This window comes from Meles meles, chromosome 6, assembly GCF_922984935.1.
Source record: "Meles meles chromosome 6, mMelMel3.1 paternal haplotype, whole genome shotgun sequence".
In the NCBI taxonomy this organism is placed as follows: Eukaryota; Metazoa; Chordata; class Mammalia; order Carnivora; family Mustelidae; genus Meles; species Meles meles.
The window spans coordinates 28,666,967-28,683,932 of record NC_060071.1 but is presented as its reverse complement, the minus strand read 5'-3'; the positions used below and the strand labels follow the sequence as shown (position 1 = coordinate 28,683,932).

The 16,966-nt window shown below is 39.2% G+C and overlaps 1 protein-coding gene across 7 annotated transcripts in view; it reads left to right on the top strand.

Moving 5' to 3' along the window:
- The window catches only part of HERC2 (HECT and RLD domain containing E3 ubiquitin protein ligase 2), a 256,284-nt gene that overhangs the window by 227,933 nt on the left and 11,385 nt on the right, over positions 1–16,966 (top strand). For all 7 annotated transcript variants that reach the window (XM_046007414.1, XM_046007415.1, XM_046007419.1 and 4 more), the window contains exons 80-85: positions 7,230–7,407; positions 8,448–8,609; positions 10,598–10,689; positions 10,895–11,034; positions 14,876–15,063; positions 15,279–15,476. In XM_046007414.1, coding sequence (XP_045863370.1) covers positions 7,230–7,407; positions 8,448–8,609; positions 10,598–10,689; positions 10,895–11,034; positions 14,876–15,063; positions 15,279–15,476 — 958 coding nt within the window. The remainder of the gene's footprint in view (positions 1–7,229; positions 7,408–8,447; positions 8,610–10,597; positions 10,690–10,894; positions 11,035–14,875; positions 15,064–15,278; positions 15,477–16,966) is intronic.

Sequence of the window (16,966 nt, the reverse complement as noted above, 5' to 3'; positions counted from 1 at the left end):
CATTGGTGTTTGCAGTGATTTTTTTGAATATGACACTAATAGTGCAAGCACCAAAAACAAAAATAAACAAATGGGACTGCGTCAAACAGCAAAAGAAACAATTGACAAAATGAAAAGCAGCCTGTAGAATAAGAGAAAATATTTGCAAACCATATAACCAGTAAGGGATTAATGTAGAAAATGTGTAAGGAACTCATATAACTCAATAGCAAAAAAATAAAAAACATGATTAACAAATGGGAAAAGACCCGAATAGACATTTTTTTCTGAAGAATACATACAGATGACTTATAGGACATGAAAAGTTTCTCAACATCACTAATCATCAGGGAAATGCAAATCAAAACCACAATCAGATATTACCTCACACCTGTTAGAATGGCTATTATCAAGAAGGCAAGAAATAAGAAGTGCTGGTGAGGACGTGGAGAAAAGGTAAAATTTGTGCACTGTTGGTGGGAATATAAATTGGTGTAGCCACTATAGAAAAACATAGAAAAAGTAAAAAAATAAAAATATAAAACTACCATATGATCCAGCAATTCCTATTTTGGATATATATCTGAAGGAAATAAAATCATTGTCTTGAAAGGATCTGCACTCTCATGTTCAGTGTGGCATTTTTTATAATAGCCAAGACATGGAAACAACCTAAGTGTTCATCAGCAGATGAATGAATAAAGAAAATGTGGGGTGGTGTGTGGAGTGTGTATGTGTATGTGTATTATTCAGCCATAGAAAAGGAAATCTTGGTATTTGTGATAACTTGGATGAACCTTGAAGACATTATCTTAAGTGAAATGAGTCAGAGAAAGAGAAAACACTATGATCTCACTTATATGTGAAATCTAAAAAAGCTAAACTCATTGAAATAGAGTAGATTGGTAGTTACCCAGAGCTCGAGGTTGGAATTTTGGGAGATGTTGACAGAGTCTACTAATTTCCAGTTATAAGGTGAATAAGTTATGAGGATTTAACATACAGTATAGTGATTGTAGATAACAATACTTTTTATTGTATCCTTGAAAGTTGCTAAGAGAGAGTAGATCTTTTTTTTTTTAAGATTTTATTTTTATTTATTTGACAGAAAGAGATACAGCAAGAGAGGGAACACAAGCAGGGGAAGCAGGAGAGGGAGAAGCAGGCCTCCCGCTAAGCAGGGAGCCTGATGCAGGACTCCATCCCAGGACCCCAGGATCATGACCTGAGCCGAAGGCAGATGCTTAATGGCTGAGCCACCCAGGCGCCCTGAGGGTAGATCTTAAATGTTCTCACCGCACAAAAATATTATTATGTGAGGTGATGGATTTGTTAACTAAACTTACTGTGATAATAATTTTGTAATGTATACATGTATCAAATCATCATATTATAGACCTTGAATTAATTTATTTTTATATGTCAGTTATATCTCAAAGCTATATAAAAATTATCGGGGATACAAAAAGGCAGGAAAATATAGCCCATATAAGAAGAAAAATCAGTCCATTAAAACTGACCCCGAAATGACATAAGTGATACTACTAGATAAGAATATTAAAATAGTATTTTAACCACATTCCTGTATTACTAAGAAACTTCTTGGAAAATTTGAACATTTTAGAGACAGAAAGATATTTAAATGCTTTAATCAAAGTCTTAATGATATGAAATATGTCTGAAATGAAAAGTACAGTACATGTTTAATACATATTAATGTATAATCTGTTTAATACAGGTTAATGTATATGTATATACAATGTTTAATGTAGATTAAACATTGCAGAAAAATAAAGGATAGATCGATGAACTTGATGACCTAACAATATAAACTGAAACACAGAAGTGAAATACACATACATAAAATGAATATAGCATCAGTGAATTGTGGATAGCCTTAAGTGGCCTATTCTATGAATAGTTTGGAGCCACCAGTGGAGGATGGGAGGGATTTTGAAAAATAATAGCAAAAAATGTCCAAATTTGATGAAAACTATAAACTCAAAGATTCAAGAAGGTCAAAGAACTTAAGGCAAAAGGAACATGAAGGAAACTTACCAAGGCACATGGTCAAGGCTCAAGACTGCTGATAAAGAGAAAAAAATCATAAAAGCAGCTAGAGGGAAAAATATATGTTACATATATAGAAAAAAGATAAAGGATGACAGCAAATTTTTTACAGAAAACAATGCAAGCTAGAAGACGGTGGAGGTACTGAAAGTAAAAATAACTGTCAACCTAGAATTTGTTTACTCTAGGAAAATAGTTTTTGAAGAATAAAATTAAAGTAGACTCATTCAGACATAACAAAAGCTGAGAGAATTCAACACCTGCAGACCTGCACAACAAAAATGTTAAAGGAGTTACTTCAAACAGAAGGAAAGTTATATCAGATGGAATTAGGGTTCTATACAAATGAATGAGGAAATTGCTGCATGGGTTAATTAATATCATGACTTTTTCCTTATTGTATAAATATTTTCAAAAGATAATTGAGTATTTCAAGGATATAATAAAAATGAATTGAGACACACAGAAGTAAAATATATTGTAATAATAAGAGGAAGACAACATCAACACAGAGGCTTCAGGGGTAGGAAATAGAACTATTTCACTGTGATGCTCTTATATTATACATGATGTAGTATGTGACCAGATTAAACTGTAATAGAGAGATATTCTGTATGCCCTAAAACAAACATTAATATAATGCAACAAAAAGCTTTACTTGATAAACCAACAAAGAAGTTAAAGTGAAATTGTAAAATATACTCTAAAGAAGAAAAAAATTGAGTAAACAGAGGGGACAAGTAGGAAAAAGCAAGATGTGATATAAGCCAAAATATATTAGCAGTAACATCAAATGTAAATGGTTTAGGCACTTCATTTAAAAGTCAGAGGTAGTCAGAAGGGGCGCCTGGGTGGCTCAGTGGGTGAAAGCCTCTGCCTTCGGCTCAGGTCATGATCCCAGGGTCCTGGGATCGAGCCCCGCGTCGGGCTGTCTCTCTGCGGGGAGCCTGCTTCCTCCTCTCTCTCTGCCTGCCTCTCTGCCTAGTTGTGATTTCTCTCTGTCAAATTAATAAAATATTAAAAAAAAAAGTCAGAGGTAGTCAGAAGGGATATAAAAGCAAGATCAAACCTATTTTAAAACTAATTTTAAATATTAGACACATAAATAGATTAGAAATTTAAAAAATGGAAAAATATATACCATGTTAACACTAATCAAAAGAAAGCTGGTATGCTTGTATTAATATCATACAAAGTAGATTTCACAGCAGAAACTATTGAGAGGGATAAAAAGGGTCAATTAGTAATGATGAAGTGGTCAATCATCGAGGGGACATAATATCTTAAATGTTTATACAACTAATGGTAGACCTTCTGAATACATGAAATTAAACAAAATGACAGAGTTGCAGGTAGAAATAGACAAATCCACAGTTACAGTTGGAGATTTTAATACCTTTCTCTCAATAAGCAATAAAATATGTAAACAGAAAATCTGGCAGAAGACAACTCTTGTGAACTAACTTGATCAAATACTCATTTACAGAACATTCGATTTAGCAAAAGCACTTTCTTTTCAACTACATATGGAACAACTACCAATATAGACCATAATTTGGGCCAAAAAACCAAATCATACACATCAAGAGTACACAAGTAATATAAATTATATTCTGTGACCCTAATGGAATTAGAAACCAATAACAATAAAATCTCTGGGAAATCTTCCAGATATTTGGAAAGTAAATAAAACCTTTTGAAATAACTGGCCAAAGAGGGAATCAAAAGTAAATTCAAAATGATTTTGACCATGGGGTGCCTGGGTGGCTGAGTGGGTTAAGCATCTGCCTTTGTCTTAGATTATGATCCCAGGGTTCTGAGATCAAGTCCTACATTGGGCTTCCTGCTCTGCGGGGAGCCTGCTTCTTCCTCTCCCCTGCCTGCTACTCCCCCTGCTCGGATGCTCTCTCTCTGTCAAATAAATAGAATCTTTAAAAAAAAAAAAAAAAGAAAAAAAGATTTTTCACCTGAGTGAAAATGTAAACAGAATATAAAAATGTATGTGATCCAGCAAAGGCAGTACTTAGGAGATTTATAGCATAAAATGCCTTTTTTAAAAATTTATAAAAGTAACATGGTTTTTAATGACTTCAGTTTATACGTTGAGACCTAGAATAAGGACAAATGCAACCCAGAATAAGCAGAATAAAGGAAATAAGGAAGATCAGAGTGAGATCCATGAAACAGAAAATAGAGCAATAGAGAAAAATTAAAGGAAACAAAAGTTAGTTTTTAGTTTTTTTTTTTTTTAAAGGTTTTATTTATTTATTTGACAGGCAGAGATCACAAGTAGGCAGAGAGGCAGGCAGAGAGAGAGAGGAGGAAGCAGGCTCCCTGCTGAGCAGAGAGTCTGACCTGGGGCTCGATCTCAGGGTCCTGGGATCATGACCTGAGCCGAAGGCAGAGGCTTTAACCCACTGAGCCACCCAGGCACCCCCAAAAGTTAGTTCTTTGAGAAAGTCAGTATAAAACTTGCCTCTAGACTGATCAAGAAAAAAGATTATACAAATTGTAACAATGTCAGGAATGAGGGCGTTTAATCACTGCAGGATGTATAGCTATTGAAAAATATAATGAACATCTTTATGACAACAAATGCAGCTTTTTAGATGAGATGGACAAATTCCTCAAAGGACACACACTCTTTAAAGCTCACTCAAGAAGAAATGGGTGACTCAGATAGCTTTGTGTCTATTTAAGTAAATGAGTTTTCCATAAATAAATCTCCATAAATAGGTGATATGGTTTCTGCCACATGTATAAGGAACAGATAATACCAATTCTTTTTTTTTTTTTTTTTTTTTTTAAATATTTATTTATTTGACAGAGAGAGATCACAAGCAGGCAGAGAGGCAGGCAGAGAGAGAGGAGGAAGCAGGCTCCCTGCCGAGCAGAGAGCCCGATGTGGGACTCGATCCCAGGACCCTGAGATCATGACCTGAGCCGAAGGCAGCGGCTTAACCCACTGAGCCACCCAGGCGCCCGATAATACCAATTCTTAATGAACTATTTTTAGAAAATTGAGGAGGGAATTCTCTCCAGCTCTCCTTTGTGGATAGCTTTAGTCTTACATCAAAACTAGACTTAGACATTAATAGAGAAATACAGACCAATGTCCTTCATGAAAGTAGATATAAAAATTCTTAACATTTTAGGAAATCAAATTTGACAATATATAAAAGGATAATACACCATGACCAAGTGAGTTTTATGTCAGAAATTGCATAATTGTTTTTTAACATTGGAAAATGAATCCAGTAATAAAGAAAAACCATATGGTCATCTTAGTAGATGAAGGAAGGAAAAGCATTTGACAAACTTCATCTGTTCCTGACAGTTTTCACTAATCTAGGATTAAAAAAGAGAACAATTGTGACTTGATGAAGAGCATCTCTGTTACACATAGAGCTAATACAATACTTAATAGTGACAGACTGAACCTCCTCCAATTTCAGGAACAAGGCAAGGACATATACTATCAAGATTCAATATTGTACTTCAAGATTAGCATGTGCAGTATAGCAGTATAAAAAAGGCATTCAGATTGGAAAGAGAATTAAAGCTATTTACATGTAGTAATTGTTGATATAGAAAATCCATGCTATCAACAAAAAAGCTACTAGAATTAATAAGTGAGATTAGCAGGGTTGCAGGATAGATCACTAAATAAAAGGCAGTTGTGTGTCTATACATACACAAATATAATCAAAAATTAAAGTTTTTTTTTTTTTTAAAATACCATTTATATTATCCTCCTCCCAGAATTGAAATAGTAAGGGACAAATTTGACTTTTGGGGGGAGGAGGTAAAAAAAAAAAAACCATGAAGAATTTATAGGCAGAAAACTATTAAATACTGGTGGGGGAAATTTTAAAAGACCTAAAATTATGGAGGAGAGTATACTCTGTGTTCATAGATTAGAAGAGTCAATATTGTTTTGTCAGTTTTCCTCCAATTAACCTACATGTTCTACCCCTTCCCAATTAAAATGTGTGTAAAAATTGACAAAATGATTGTAAAATTCATATGGAAATTCAGAGTGCCTAGAATAATCAAAACAGTTTTGAAAATAAGGAGCAAAGTTGGAGGACTGACATTACTTCAAGCCTCATTTTAAAGCTACGGTAATCGAGACAGTATTATAGTATTGTAAAAAGAGAAAGGTACCATTGGAACACAAGAGTCAAAAAATGTATCACAAATACTAAATAATGACTGGAAAAATGAAGCTTGATTTCTCCCTTGTAACTTCCAATGCACAGTTTACAAAAGTGCAGAAATTTTATTGGAGAACAGAGCCTTTTCAACAAGGGTCTTGGACAATTGGATTACCGTGTAACGAGCAGTGAATTTCTTGCACCACATCCAGATTTAACTCAAAAGGATTGGTAGTCATAAATGTAAAACCTAAATCCAAAAACTTCTAGAAGAAAACATGAGAGAAAACCTTTGTAACTTAGGTCAGTCAAGGATTTTTAGATAAAACTCCAAAAACATAATCCAGTAAAGAAAGATAGGATAAATTGGACTTCATAAAAATGTGAACTTCAGGTTTTTGAAAGATAGATTGAAAAGACATGCTACAAACTGAGAAAACATTATTTGTAATGATATCTGGCTAAGGTCTTTCAAAACTCAATAATAAGAAAACAAACAAGTTTGCTATCAGTGCTTGCCCCATTGTAGGCTAGTTAACATTCAAATGATAAAACTCCTTAAATGAAATGTTGATTTATAGTAAGGGTGGGCAACTTGTTTTAGTAGAGTCAGGTAGTAATAAATATTTTAGGCCGGCCACATGCAGTCTTTGTTGTATATGCTTCTTTCAGTTTTTGTTTTTGTTTTTTTAATAGCCCTTTAAAAATATAAAATTCATTCTGGCTAATTTGCCTTTCAAAAACAGGCTACCAGCCGAACTGGCCTGCATTGGGGCACTAGTCTCCTGGCTTCTGATTTAGATTGAAAGTCTCTGCTCTCTGGCATTAGGGTAGCTGGTATAAAAGGAGACATTTAGAAAATTATGAAGTTTTGACTTCAGGTCTGAATGATTGTTCTTAATTAACAATGATTTGAGAAGTGTACATTAAACAAGTGAAGAGCAAACCAAAAGTCTAGTATTTAATACTTTAAATATTTAAGAATAACACTATTACAGTTATCCTTGTTGACCTTATTTGCAGTCCATGTGACCGCCCTCGAGTCATTGAGTCTCTGAGAGGAATTGAAGTGGTTGATGTTGCTGCTGGTGGAGCCCACAGTGCCTGCGTCACAGCAGCAGGGGACCTCTACACATGGGGCAAAGGCCGGTATGGCCGCCTGGGACACAGCGACAGTGAGGACCAGTTAAAGCCAAAGCTGGTGAGAAGGCACCTTGAAAAGGTGCTCAGAGGCCTAGGGCGGTTCTTCACACCCTCACTGTTGAAGGTGGTTGGGGAGGTAGCTATGCCATTATGATTTTTAAAAGTCAAAAGTATTTCCTCTTCTAGTTTCTTTTATTTTAGAGTTGATGGCCTTAGGCTCATTATTTACAAGTAGGTTTTGTATTCAGTGAGTCATTTAAACAGGGTAGTATTTGAAATACTACCTTTTATTTATACTTTATTATATATATTAATAAATATGTGTATTTATTAATATAAATTAGTATTAATTGGCATCTGCTAAATGCTTTGACTTCTATAAGGCCCACTGTATTTTGGGTGAAGCAGTAAATAAGACTTCCTGGTGTGGTAGGACTGGCTGATTGGGGACACTGATTCCTGCCTCCTATAGTTTAGATTTATTTGGTTCATTCAGATGAAGGTGTTTCTGTCTTATCTTACAAGATTATTAAAATTGCATGTTCTTTGCAAAGGCTTCCTTCCCTCCCCGCCCTCCACACAGACACAAAGAGCATCACAGTACTTTAAAGCCTTTCCTGGGATGCCTGAGTGGCTAAGTTGATTAAGTGTCTGACTCTTGCTTTTTGTTCAGGTCATGATCTCAGGGTTGTAAAATTGAGCCCCGCATCAGGCTTTGCACTCAGTGGGAAGTGTGCTTAGATTCTCTATCTCTCCCTTCCCTCCGCCTACTGTCTAGTGGGCATCTGCTCTCTACGTCTCTCTCTTTCATTCAAATAAGTAAATCTTTTTTTTTTTTTGGAAGGTTTTATATATTTATTTGACAGAGAGCACAAGCAGGGGCAGAGGGAGAGGGAGAAGCAGGCTCCCTGTGGGATGTGGGGCTCAATCCCAGGACCCTGAGATCATGACCTGACCCAAAGGCAGACGCTTAATCGAAGGAGCCACCCAGGCAATCATAAATAAATCTTTTTTTAAAAATTAAGAAAAATAAAAGCTTTCCTTAGGTAAACTTCCTTTCTACTGCAGTCAGATAACTTTGATTCCTTTTCTCTGAAGGTGGAGGCGCTGCAGGGCCACCGCGTGGTTGACGTTGCCTGTGGCAGTGGAGATGCCCAGACCCTCTGCCTCACTGATGATGATACTGTCTGGTCCTGGGGGGACGGGGACTATGGCAAGCTTGGCCGAGGAGGCAGTGATGGCTGTAAAGTACCCATGAAGGTATTTGTGTCTGTGCAGTCGGAGAAAGGCACCATTCCCAAAGATCTTGGGATGGTTCCAGGTCTTTCTGGAGCTCTTACAGCCCCCTGGGTCCTCCCAGGAGCACCGAGTCTCGCTGCCCCATCCCCCATTGTGTGTCTCTCAGCACATCTTACCTTCTTTTCAGAAAATATAATGGATAATTGGGTAAAAAGTGAGTGAAAGGCCCAAAGGTATTGAGATAACCTTAAGTGCTATTTGTGCTGTCTTGGGGAATTTATGTAATTTTGTGTAATTTTGTTTTATGTAGTATGTAGACCTGTTTGAGGAAAAGAATAAAAAATTCTTCATAGTCTTTTCAATTTACAGAGTTCTATAGCTATGAATATAATAGTACTTGCTGAAAGGGTTGCATCTGGTTTAGCCAGAGGCTATTTTAAATGGACATCCTGTGACAGGCTAAGAGAAGAAGCTACAGGCCTAGATTGGAGGTCAGATTGCTCTTCTCCATGTGACCTGCATGATTCTGAGCAATTTCTTAACTTTGTGAGACTGTCTTGCCCTTGTGAATGCGCAGTTGGCAGAGATGAAGTTCATTGATGTGTTTAGATCATGTGCTTACTGCTGTGGTGCCTGCAGTGTGCGTGAACATGACCAAGCCATTTAGCTGAGGTGCTTTGCTGTGGATTTGGGAGTGTGTATGCTGTGAAAGAACACTAGAAACTGTTTTCTGCTTGCTGTCCAGTCTTGTTAGGGATCTGGGATTGTGTGTGTGGAATAGAGACCCTCACTGTGCACAGGCAGCCCTGGGAGGCAGCATTCTACCAGAGGCCCCCTCAGATGGGATGAGAGCCTGGGCTAGAACTGCATAGCTTTTCTTCCCAGAGCTGTGCTGCCCAGTACAGTAGCTGTTGGCCACACGTGGCAATTTAAGTTTAAAGTTAACTCAGTTAAGAGTAGGTAAATTTACAATTCACTTCCTCATTCACACTGGCCGCATTTCATGTGCTCAGTAGCTCCTTGTGTCTGGTAGCTTCCATTTGGGCATTGTGGACACAGCACCTTAACATCATTGCAGAGAGTGGTTTTGGCTGATGCTACCTACAGCCAAAGCCTGGTGGAGATGTTCTTGGAGGCACCCCTGTGGTCTGCTGGACACTGCTGGAAAACCAGAAGCTCAGGGCTACCTCCTCAGTCTTATCATCTCTTGTTCCTTTTCTCTTGCAGGTGTATGGTATTTTAACCATGTTACAGGTTACTTAGGGTTTCCAAATTTATGGAAAAACTGTCTGTTGCGGACTTTATTATGCTTAGGAAAGCTTAGACACAGGCTTTGAACCGTCAGGGATTAGGATGTTGGACATTGAGGGGTTGGAGGTCATTAGTGATGTGATTGTGACAGAGGTGAAGGTGAGGGGAGAACTAAGAGAATACATTGTTTTAATTAAATTTAAAATCAAATATGAGAACCTAAGTCTGAGAACAGTCACAGATAATAAAAGCATAGCTTGCTGGATGAGAAAAGGTGATGACTAGGTTAGTGAGCCATAGTGAGACCTCTGGGTATTGGCTGTGAAGGGCCTGGACCCTAAGTGTTCAGGAATGGAGGTGAGTTCCAGTACTGACTGACCAAGGTCATATTTAATTTAATTAACCTAGATAGATGGAGGCCAGAGCTCTGGTCCTCTTGGCCAACCCTCTTCCCCATTGCTTGTTGCTCCTTGCCTGTAGGCCTATGGGGTGTGGGAGAGCTAGACAGCAGAGGAGAAGTACAAGGCTTTCTGGAGAATGGAACCACCGCATCGCAAAGAGAAATGGAATTGGGAGAGTGGATTTTAGGGGAAAATGATCACAGACCTTCAACTGTGATATGTCCATTTTTAGTGGGTCTTTATTTGACCTGAGTAAGGATTTTCAGAATTCCTTATTAGATTTAGTTCAGTCTCTATGTGGTTGCAGCAGTCAGCAAAAACCTTGAGTCAGTCTAATTGAACCTTTTTTCCTTCTAGATTGATTCTCTTACAGGCCTTGGAGTGGTTAAAGTAGAATGTGGGTCCCAGTTTTCTGTCGCCCTTACCAAATCTGGTGCTGTTTATACTTGGTATGTAAGATTCTGTTTGTTTAATATCACCAAAACTAGTTTACTAATGTGAAGTTATATTAACTGACATCTCATAGATTGAGATGTAACTTCTATAGCAGGCTGTGATTTGTGTCCTGAAGTATGGTGCTTAAACCAAGAGGGTGGGGCAGGGTGGTAAACGACAGGGTCTTGCACTCATAATTCTGTATTTCCTTTTGTGCAGGGGCAAAGGTGACTACCACAGGCTGGGCCATGGATCCGATGACCATGTTAGAAGACCACGGCAGGTCCAAGGGTTGCAGGGGAAGAAAGTCATTGCTATTGCCACTGGCTCCCTGCACTGTGTGTGCTGCACTGAGGATGGTAGGTGGGAGGCCCAGTGTTGCAGCACAGAGGCCTTTGAAATCTAAGAGTTTGCTCAGGAATAATACATGCAGCTGTAAGGGGTGGGGAGCAATTATATTATATCTGGGAATTTCTGTGGTGAGCAGGACTCTGGCTCTTGTCATCTTCAGCCCCTGGCGTTAACACTTGTGAATATGTTATATTTCATGGCTGTGCAGAAAAGAGCTAACAGAGCACATCTGATACTGCTGTCCTTAGGAAGGGCTGCTTGCAAGGTGGCCCTCAGCTGGCCTCTGAGAACCTGAATTTTGGGGGGCTCCTTCTCTTCCCTAATTGACAAAAGTACTTGCTGTGCCTAAACTGCACAATGTGGTCTCTGCTGAAACCTGTTTCCTAGAATCTGGGTATGTGCCGGGCAGAAGTGTCCATGTGACAGCCCTAGTGTAAACTCTGCTCGCCGAAATCTCTAATGAGCTTCTTGGTAGACATCACTTTACATGTGTTGTCACAGCTTATTGCTAGAGGAATTAAACTTGTCCTGTGTAATCCCAGTGTCATAGGATCATTGGAAGCTTGTATCTGGTTTATCTGTACTTTACCCCATGTGCATTTTTCCCTTTGCTGATTTTTCTTCACGTCCTTTCACTGTAATTGTAGCTGAGTATGACTGTATGCTGAGCCCAGGGAGTTTACCCAGTGAATGAGGAAACCTGAAGGTGGTCTTGGGGACCCCAGCACAATGGCAAAAGGGTCTGTACAGATGGAATTAAGGTTGATGATGAGCAGACATTACAATACGAAAATTATTCTGGATTATTAGATGGGCTAGTGTAATTACACAGATCCTTCCTTCACAGCAGAAAAGGAGGCAGAAGAGTCAGTCAAAGAGATGTGACAGCGAAGAGGCAGGAGAGGTTTTTCAAAGTGTGAGAAGGTCTTGATCTGCACTGTTGGCTACAGAGATGGAGGAAAGGGGCCAGGGAATGTGGGTGGGCTCTGGAAGCTAGGAACAGGTGACAGCTGACAGCCCATAGGAAGTAAGACCTTGGTCCTCCAAAGAACTTAATTGTCCCAACAGCCTGAATGAGCAAGGAAATGGGTTCTCTGCCTTAGAGTGTCCAGAAAGGATGCAGCCTGCTGATACCTAGCTATTAGCCTAGTCAGATTCATGTTGGACTTCTGACCTACAGAACTGAAAGAACCGTTTAAGCCAGTAAGTTGTGGTAATTTGTTATGGAAATGATAGAAAACTAGTGTACCATCTTTCATTAAAACAGCCATTTCCCCATTTTTCCCTTTTAAAGCCTTTGGTGAATTATATGAATATGTACCCTTCAATTGTTTCATTAATGGAGGCGTTTCATATATGAATAAGTGATTTTTATGGCGCATTGTGGACTGACATTGTTAGTCCTTAATCAAGAACTTAGAACACATTTTTTAATTGCTTCATTTTCATTCTTTAAATTTTTGAAGCAAATCACACACTTAGAGAACAGTTTGTAGTGCAGTACAAAGACCTTTTTTTGATTCATGTGAGAGTCGGGTATTGCCCATCACTATGAACATTTGAGTGTTTACTTCCTACAAACCAGGACACTACTGAACAATCCCAACATTTGGGAAATGTGCATTTGTGAAATTACCACTGGTTATTACTACATCTGATCTTCATGCCCATTTTTATGATACAACACAAGTTACATTTAGCTAAAACATGTTCATGTCTCTTCTACTCTGAGACAATCTTCTGTTGACCATGAGCATTATTCTTTGACACTTCTAGTCTTCCTGATTTTTTTGAACTGTGACACCTTTGAAGATTGTAGACTTGTTATTTTGTAGAACATCCCTCATGTGAGTTTTTCTGATATTTCCTCAGTAGATTCAATTTCTCATCTTTGATCTTAATTCATGCTCTGTTCTTAATTCATTCTTAATTCATCGAGTGATGTGCAATTTCTCTTTGTCCTATTACCAGTGGTGTTAACCTTAATCACTAGATTAAGGTGGTAGCTGCCAGGCTTTTCCACTCTGAGTATCGTTTGTAACAAGTAAGTATTTGGGATGGTATTTGAAACTATTTAAATATCCCTTTTCTCATTGAATATTTTATTCTCATCAAATGTTTATTTTTTCATTTATATCTATGTGAGATGCTAGGTTTCCTAATTTATTCAAGGGATATATATAATCTGTTACTGTTACAAATTTTGATGCTCAGATTGGCCCTATTCTAACTTTATTCGCTGGTGTGTGCCCATCATTCATGGAATACTTCCTTGCTTTCTGGCACAATGAGACACGTATCTTCTTCTTGACTCCCCATGGCTCAAGCCTAGCGTTGGCCATTTCCCCAAGGAGTCCTGGTGTCTTTAGAGGAGAATGGTGTTTAGAAGACAGATCAGGTCGATGGATGGGCTCATTGCTTTTGGGATGTCACTGCTCCCAGGCCTTCTGAGTGGACAAAGCCAGGGAATACTTATGTAAATAATACACAAATTTGTATCTATGTTATTTTTGTATCTCTATATGTATATTGAATACCACACATTCCCACTAAGACCACAGGTTCCAGTTCTGTACCACAGGGTTCATTCTAGTTTTCTTTCTTTCCATACTTATAGCTCCTTTCTCTTTTGTTGATAATCTTGGATTTCATTATCCCTAATGCAGTGATTCAGTTACTCTGCCTCATGTGACCAGTGTCCCATCATTGCCTTTGCCCTCTCCCCTGAATGAATCCTCACGCATCTTGGGTTGTCACTGCCCACTCTGGGCCACCCCTACACATGGGGTACTTGTCTCTCTGCTTGCGCCAATTCCCCACACTGGGAAACCTGCTATATGGAAGTTTTCGTCATTAGTGGACTCTGATTCTTTGCATCCATCTGTACCTCTGCAGAGAAGTCCTCCTCTCCTTACTTGTGCTATGATGCCCACCTAGTGGCTTTAGGAGTAAACTGTCCAGAATGGGAAGGAGCAGGGCACAAGCACACTGTCCTTGATCATGCAGGCATCACACGATACAGAGCGTTGCTTGTGGCTGCATGGCTCCCTGAGGAATCTTTGTGGACATGGCAACTAACTTAGTTTCTATTTTAGTCACTGAGTGATCTGACTCTTAGAACAGTTTTCTGAGCCTGGGCGGCTCAGTTGGTTAAATCCTCTGCCTTCAGCTCGGGTCATGATTCCAGGGTCCTGGGATCGAGCCCCGCATCAGGCTCCCTGCTCGGTGGGGAGCCTGCTTCCCTCTCTCCCTCTGCCTGGCTCTCTGCCTACTTGTGATCTCTATCTGTCAAATAAATAAATAAAATCTCTTAAAAAAAAAAAAAAAAGAACAGCTTTCTGGTGGTGTTTCATGGTTGGGATTTAGCATGGTACTCTAAAATATGATTCTCATCAATGATGAATCTCATGTTTACGTTATGAATAATTATAGGAAGAACTATGTTTCCTTTAAAAACAGGGGTTGTGTTTTTTTTTTTTAAACTGATTTTTTCCCTCTCCATTTCACATAAAATAATTTGGGCAATTAAGGTATTATTATCTGTTTTACTATTACTGTTCTGATTAAGAACTGTTGGAGTTATGTGCTTGGTCCTATTTTAAGACCAGAATCTTGTGCCTCTTAACTAGAAAAGGCACATTGGCCAGCAGGGCCTGTCAGGAGTTGTGAGAAGCACTCTACCTCTTTGGGTGTTATGATGAGACATGTAAGTCGCACATGAAGTTGACCTTCAGACAGGTGATCATCAACACCCCATTAAAGGAAGTATGATTGTGATGGGAAAATGGTGGTGGTTGTGCATTCATTAGTCCCACATACAAGTTCTTTTTCTAAATTCACTTCATTTAGGAGAAGTTTATACATGGGGTGACAATGATGAGGGACAACTGGGAGATGGAACTACAAATGCCATCCAGAGGCCTCGGTTGGTAGCTGCCCTTCAGGGTAAGAAGGTCAACCGTGTGGCCTGTGGCTCAGCACATACCCTTGCCTGGTCAACCAGCAAACCTGCCAGCGCTGGGAAACTTCCTGCACAGGTCAGTACGGATTGGGCCAGCTGGGCTAGGATTGTATAAGTAGTGACTCACTATCTGTGTATCGAATTATGCATATAGGCCACACGCACACTTCATTTTCCATGTATATTTACAGAGGTGCTTTTGAAAAAAATATTTTCAGAATTCATCTACAAACTATGGCTTATCTGTGCATTTGACACCTAAGTTGACTTAATGCAGCTTCAATGTTTCAGGTTCCCATGGAATACAATCACTTGCAGGAAATCCCCATAATAGCACTGCGGAATCGGCTGCTTCTGCTACATCACATCTCAGAGCTCTTCTGCCCCTGTATTCCCATGTTCGACCTGGAGGGCTCTCTTGATGAAACTGGACTTGGGCCTTCTGTGGGGTTTGACACTCTGCGAGGAATTCTGATATCCCAGGGAAAGGTACTCTTGTAGCAATCTTTGCTATAGGCAAAACTGGTATTTCAGTTTTAATCCAATGAAAATTCCCGAACTGAGAATATATAGAATAAAGCTTATTCAGCAGATGTTCATTGAGCACCTACTGTACGGCAGGCTCTGTTCTGGGCGCTCAGAATGTATCAGTGCAAAACAGATAAAAATTACTTCTCTTTTAGAGCTTACATTAAAAATTACTAGTGTGGTGTGGTATTTTCCCACCTGCCTCCCACCTCCCCAAAAGGGTGGGGTGGTTTGCAAAACTAAGCCTTCCTGGCAATGTTCTCTACTTGGCTAGCCTGAGGCATTATAGCAAATCCCTACTGGCAGCAGGAAGGAAAAAGAAGCTAATTTCTTCCCCAGGGAAGTCCAGGAGAGTGTGCCTGATAGTCTAGATGATTTAGATGAAAGTTCACTACCAGGATGTATAGAGATTCCTTTTCAAAGGATAATTTTTAACAGGCTGTGAATAGAATCATGAAAGAGGGCACATAAAAATCACCAGACAGATTTTGACCCATCAACATCTGTAATTTGAGCTTTTTAGAAATAGGGTGTCTGGGGGCGCCTGGGTGGCTCAGTGGATTAAAGCCTCTGCCTTTAGCTCAAGTCATGATCTCAGGGTCCTGGAATCGAGCCCCGCATCGGGCTCTCTGCTCAGCCGGGAGCCTGCTTCCCTTCCTCTCTCTCTCTCTGCCTTTTTCTATGCCTACCTGTGATCTCTGCCTGTCAAATAAATAAATAAAATCTTAAAAAAAAAAAAAAGAAATAGGGTGTCTGATTCAGGAGTTAAGTTTCTGGCAAGCAAGTTGACAGGATATCCTAAAAGAACCATTGTGTAATAGGGGAAATATTTGTGCCAAGAAAAAGCACAGAGGTCAGATTTGAGGACTCCTAATTCTGAAGAGTCTATGATTCTGAGACCTATTTTGTGGCCTATTTTGTTATCAAAGATTAAGGTTTTTTAAAATTTTAATTTAATTTTTAAATTTTTTTAAGATTTTTATTTATTTATTTGACAGAGAGCACAAGCAGGGGGAACAGTAGGCAGAGGGAGAGGGAGAAGGAGGCTCCCCACTGAGCAGGGAGCCTGAGGCAGGACTCAACCCCAGGACCCCAGGATCATGATTTGAGCCGAAGGCAGACACTTAACCAACTGAGCCATCCAGGCACCCCTCATTTTTATTTTCTTTTTTAAAAAAATTATTTATTTATTAGAAAGAGAGAGCCCCCACACATGCAAGTGGGGGATGAGTCTGCTGGAGAGACTCTCAAGCAGACTCCTTGCTGAGCATGGAGCCCCATGCAGGGCTTGATGCCATGACCCATGAGATCATGACCTGAGCTGAAACTAAGAGTCAGATGCTCAGGTGACCAAGACCCAGGCGTCCCATATGGTTTTTGTTTGTTTGTTTGTTGTTTTTTTAAATAATAAAATCTAGATGTTTTGGAGTCTCACCCAAGCAGATCCTCTC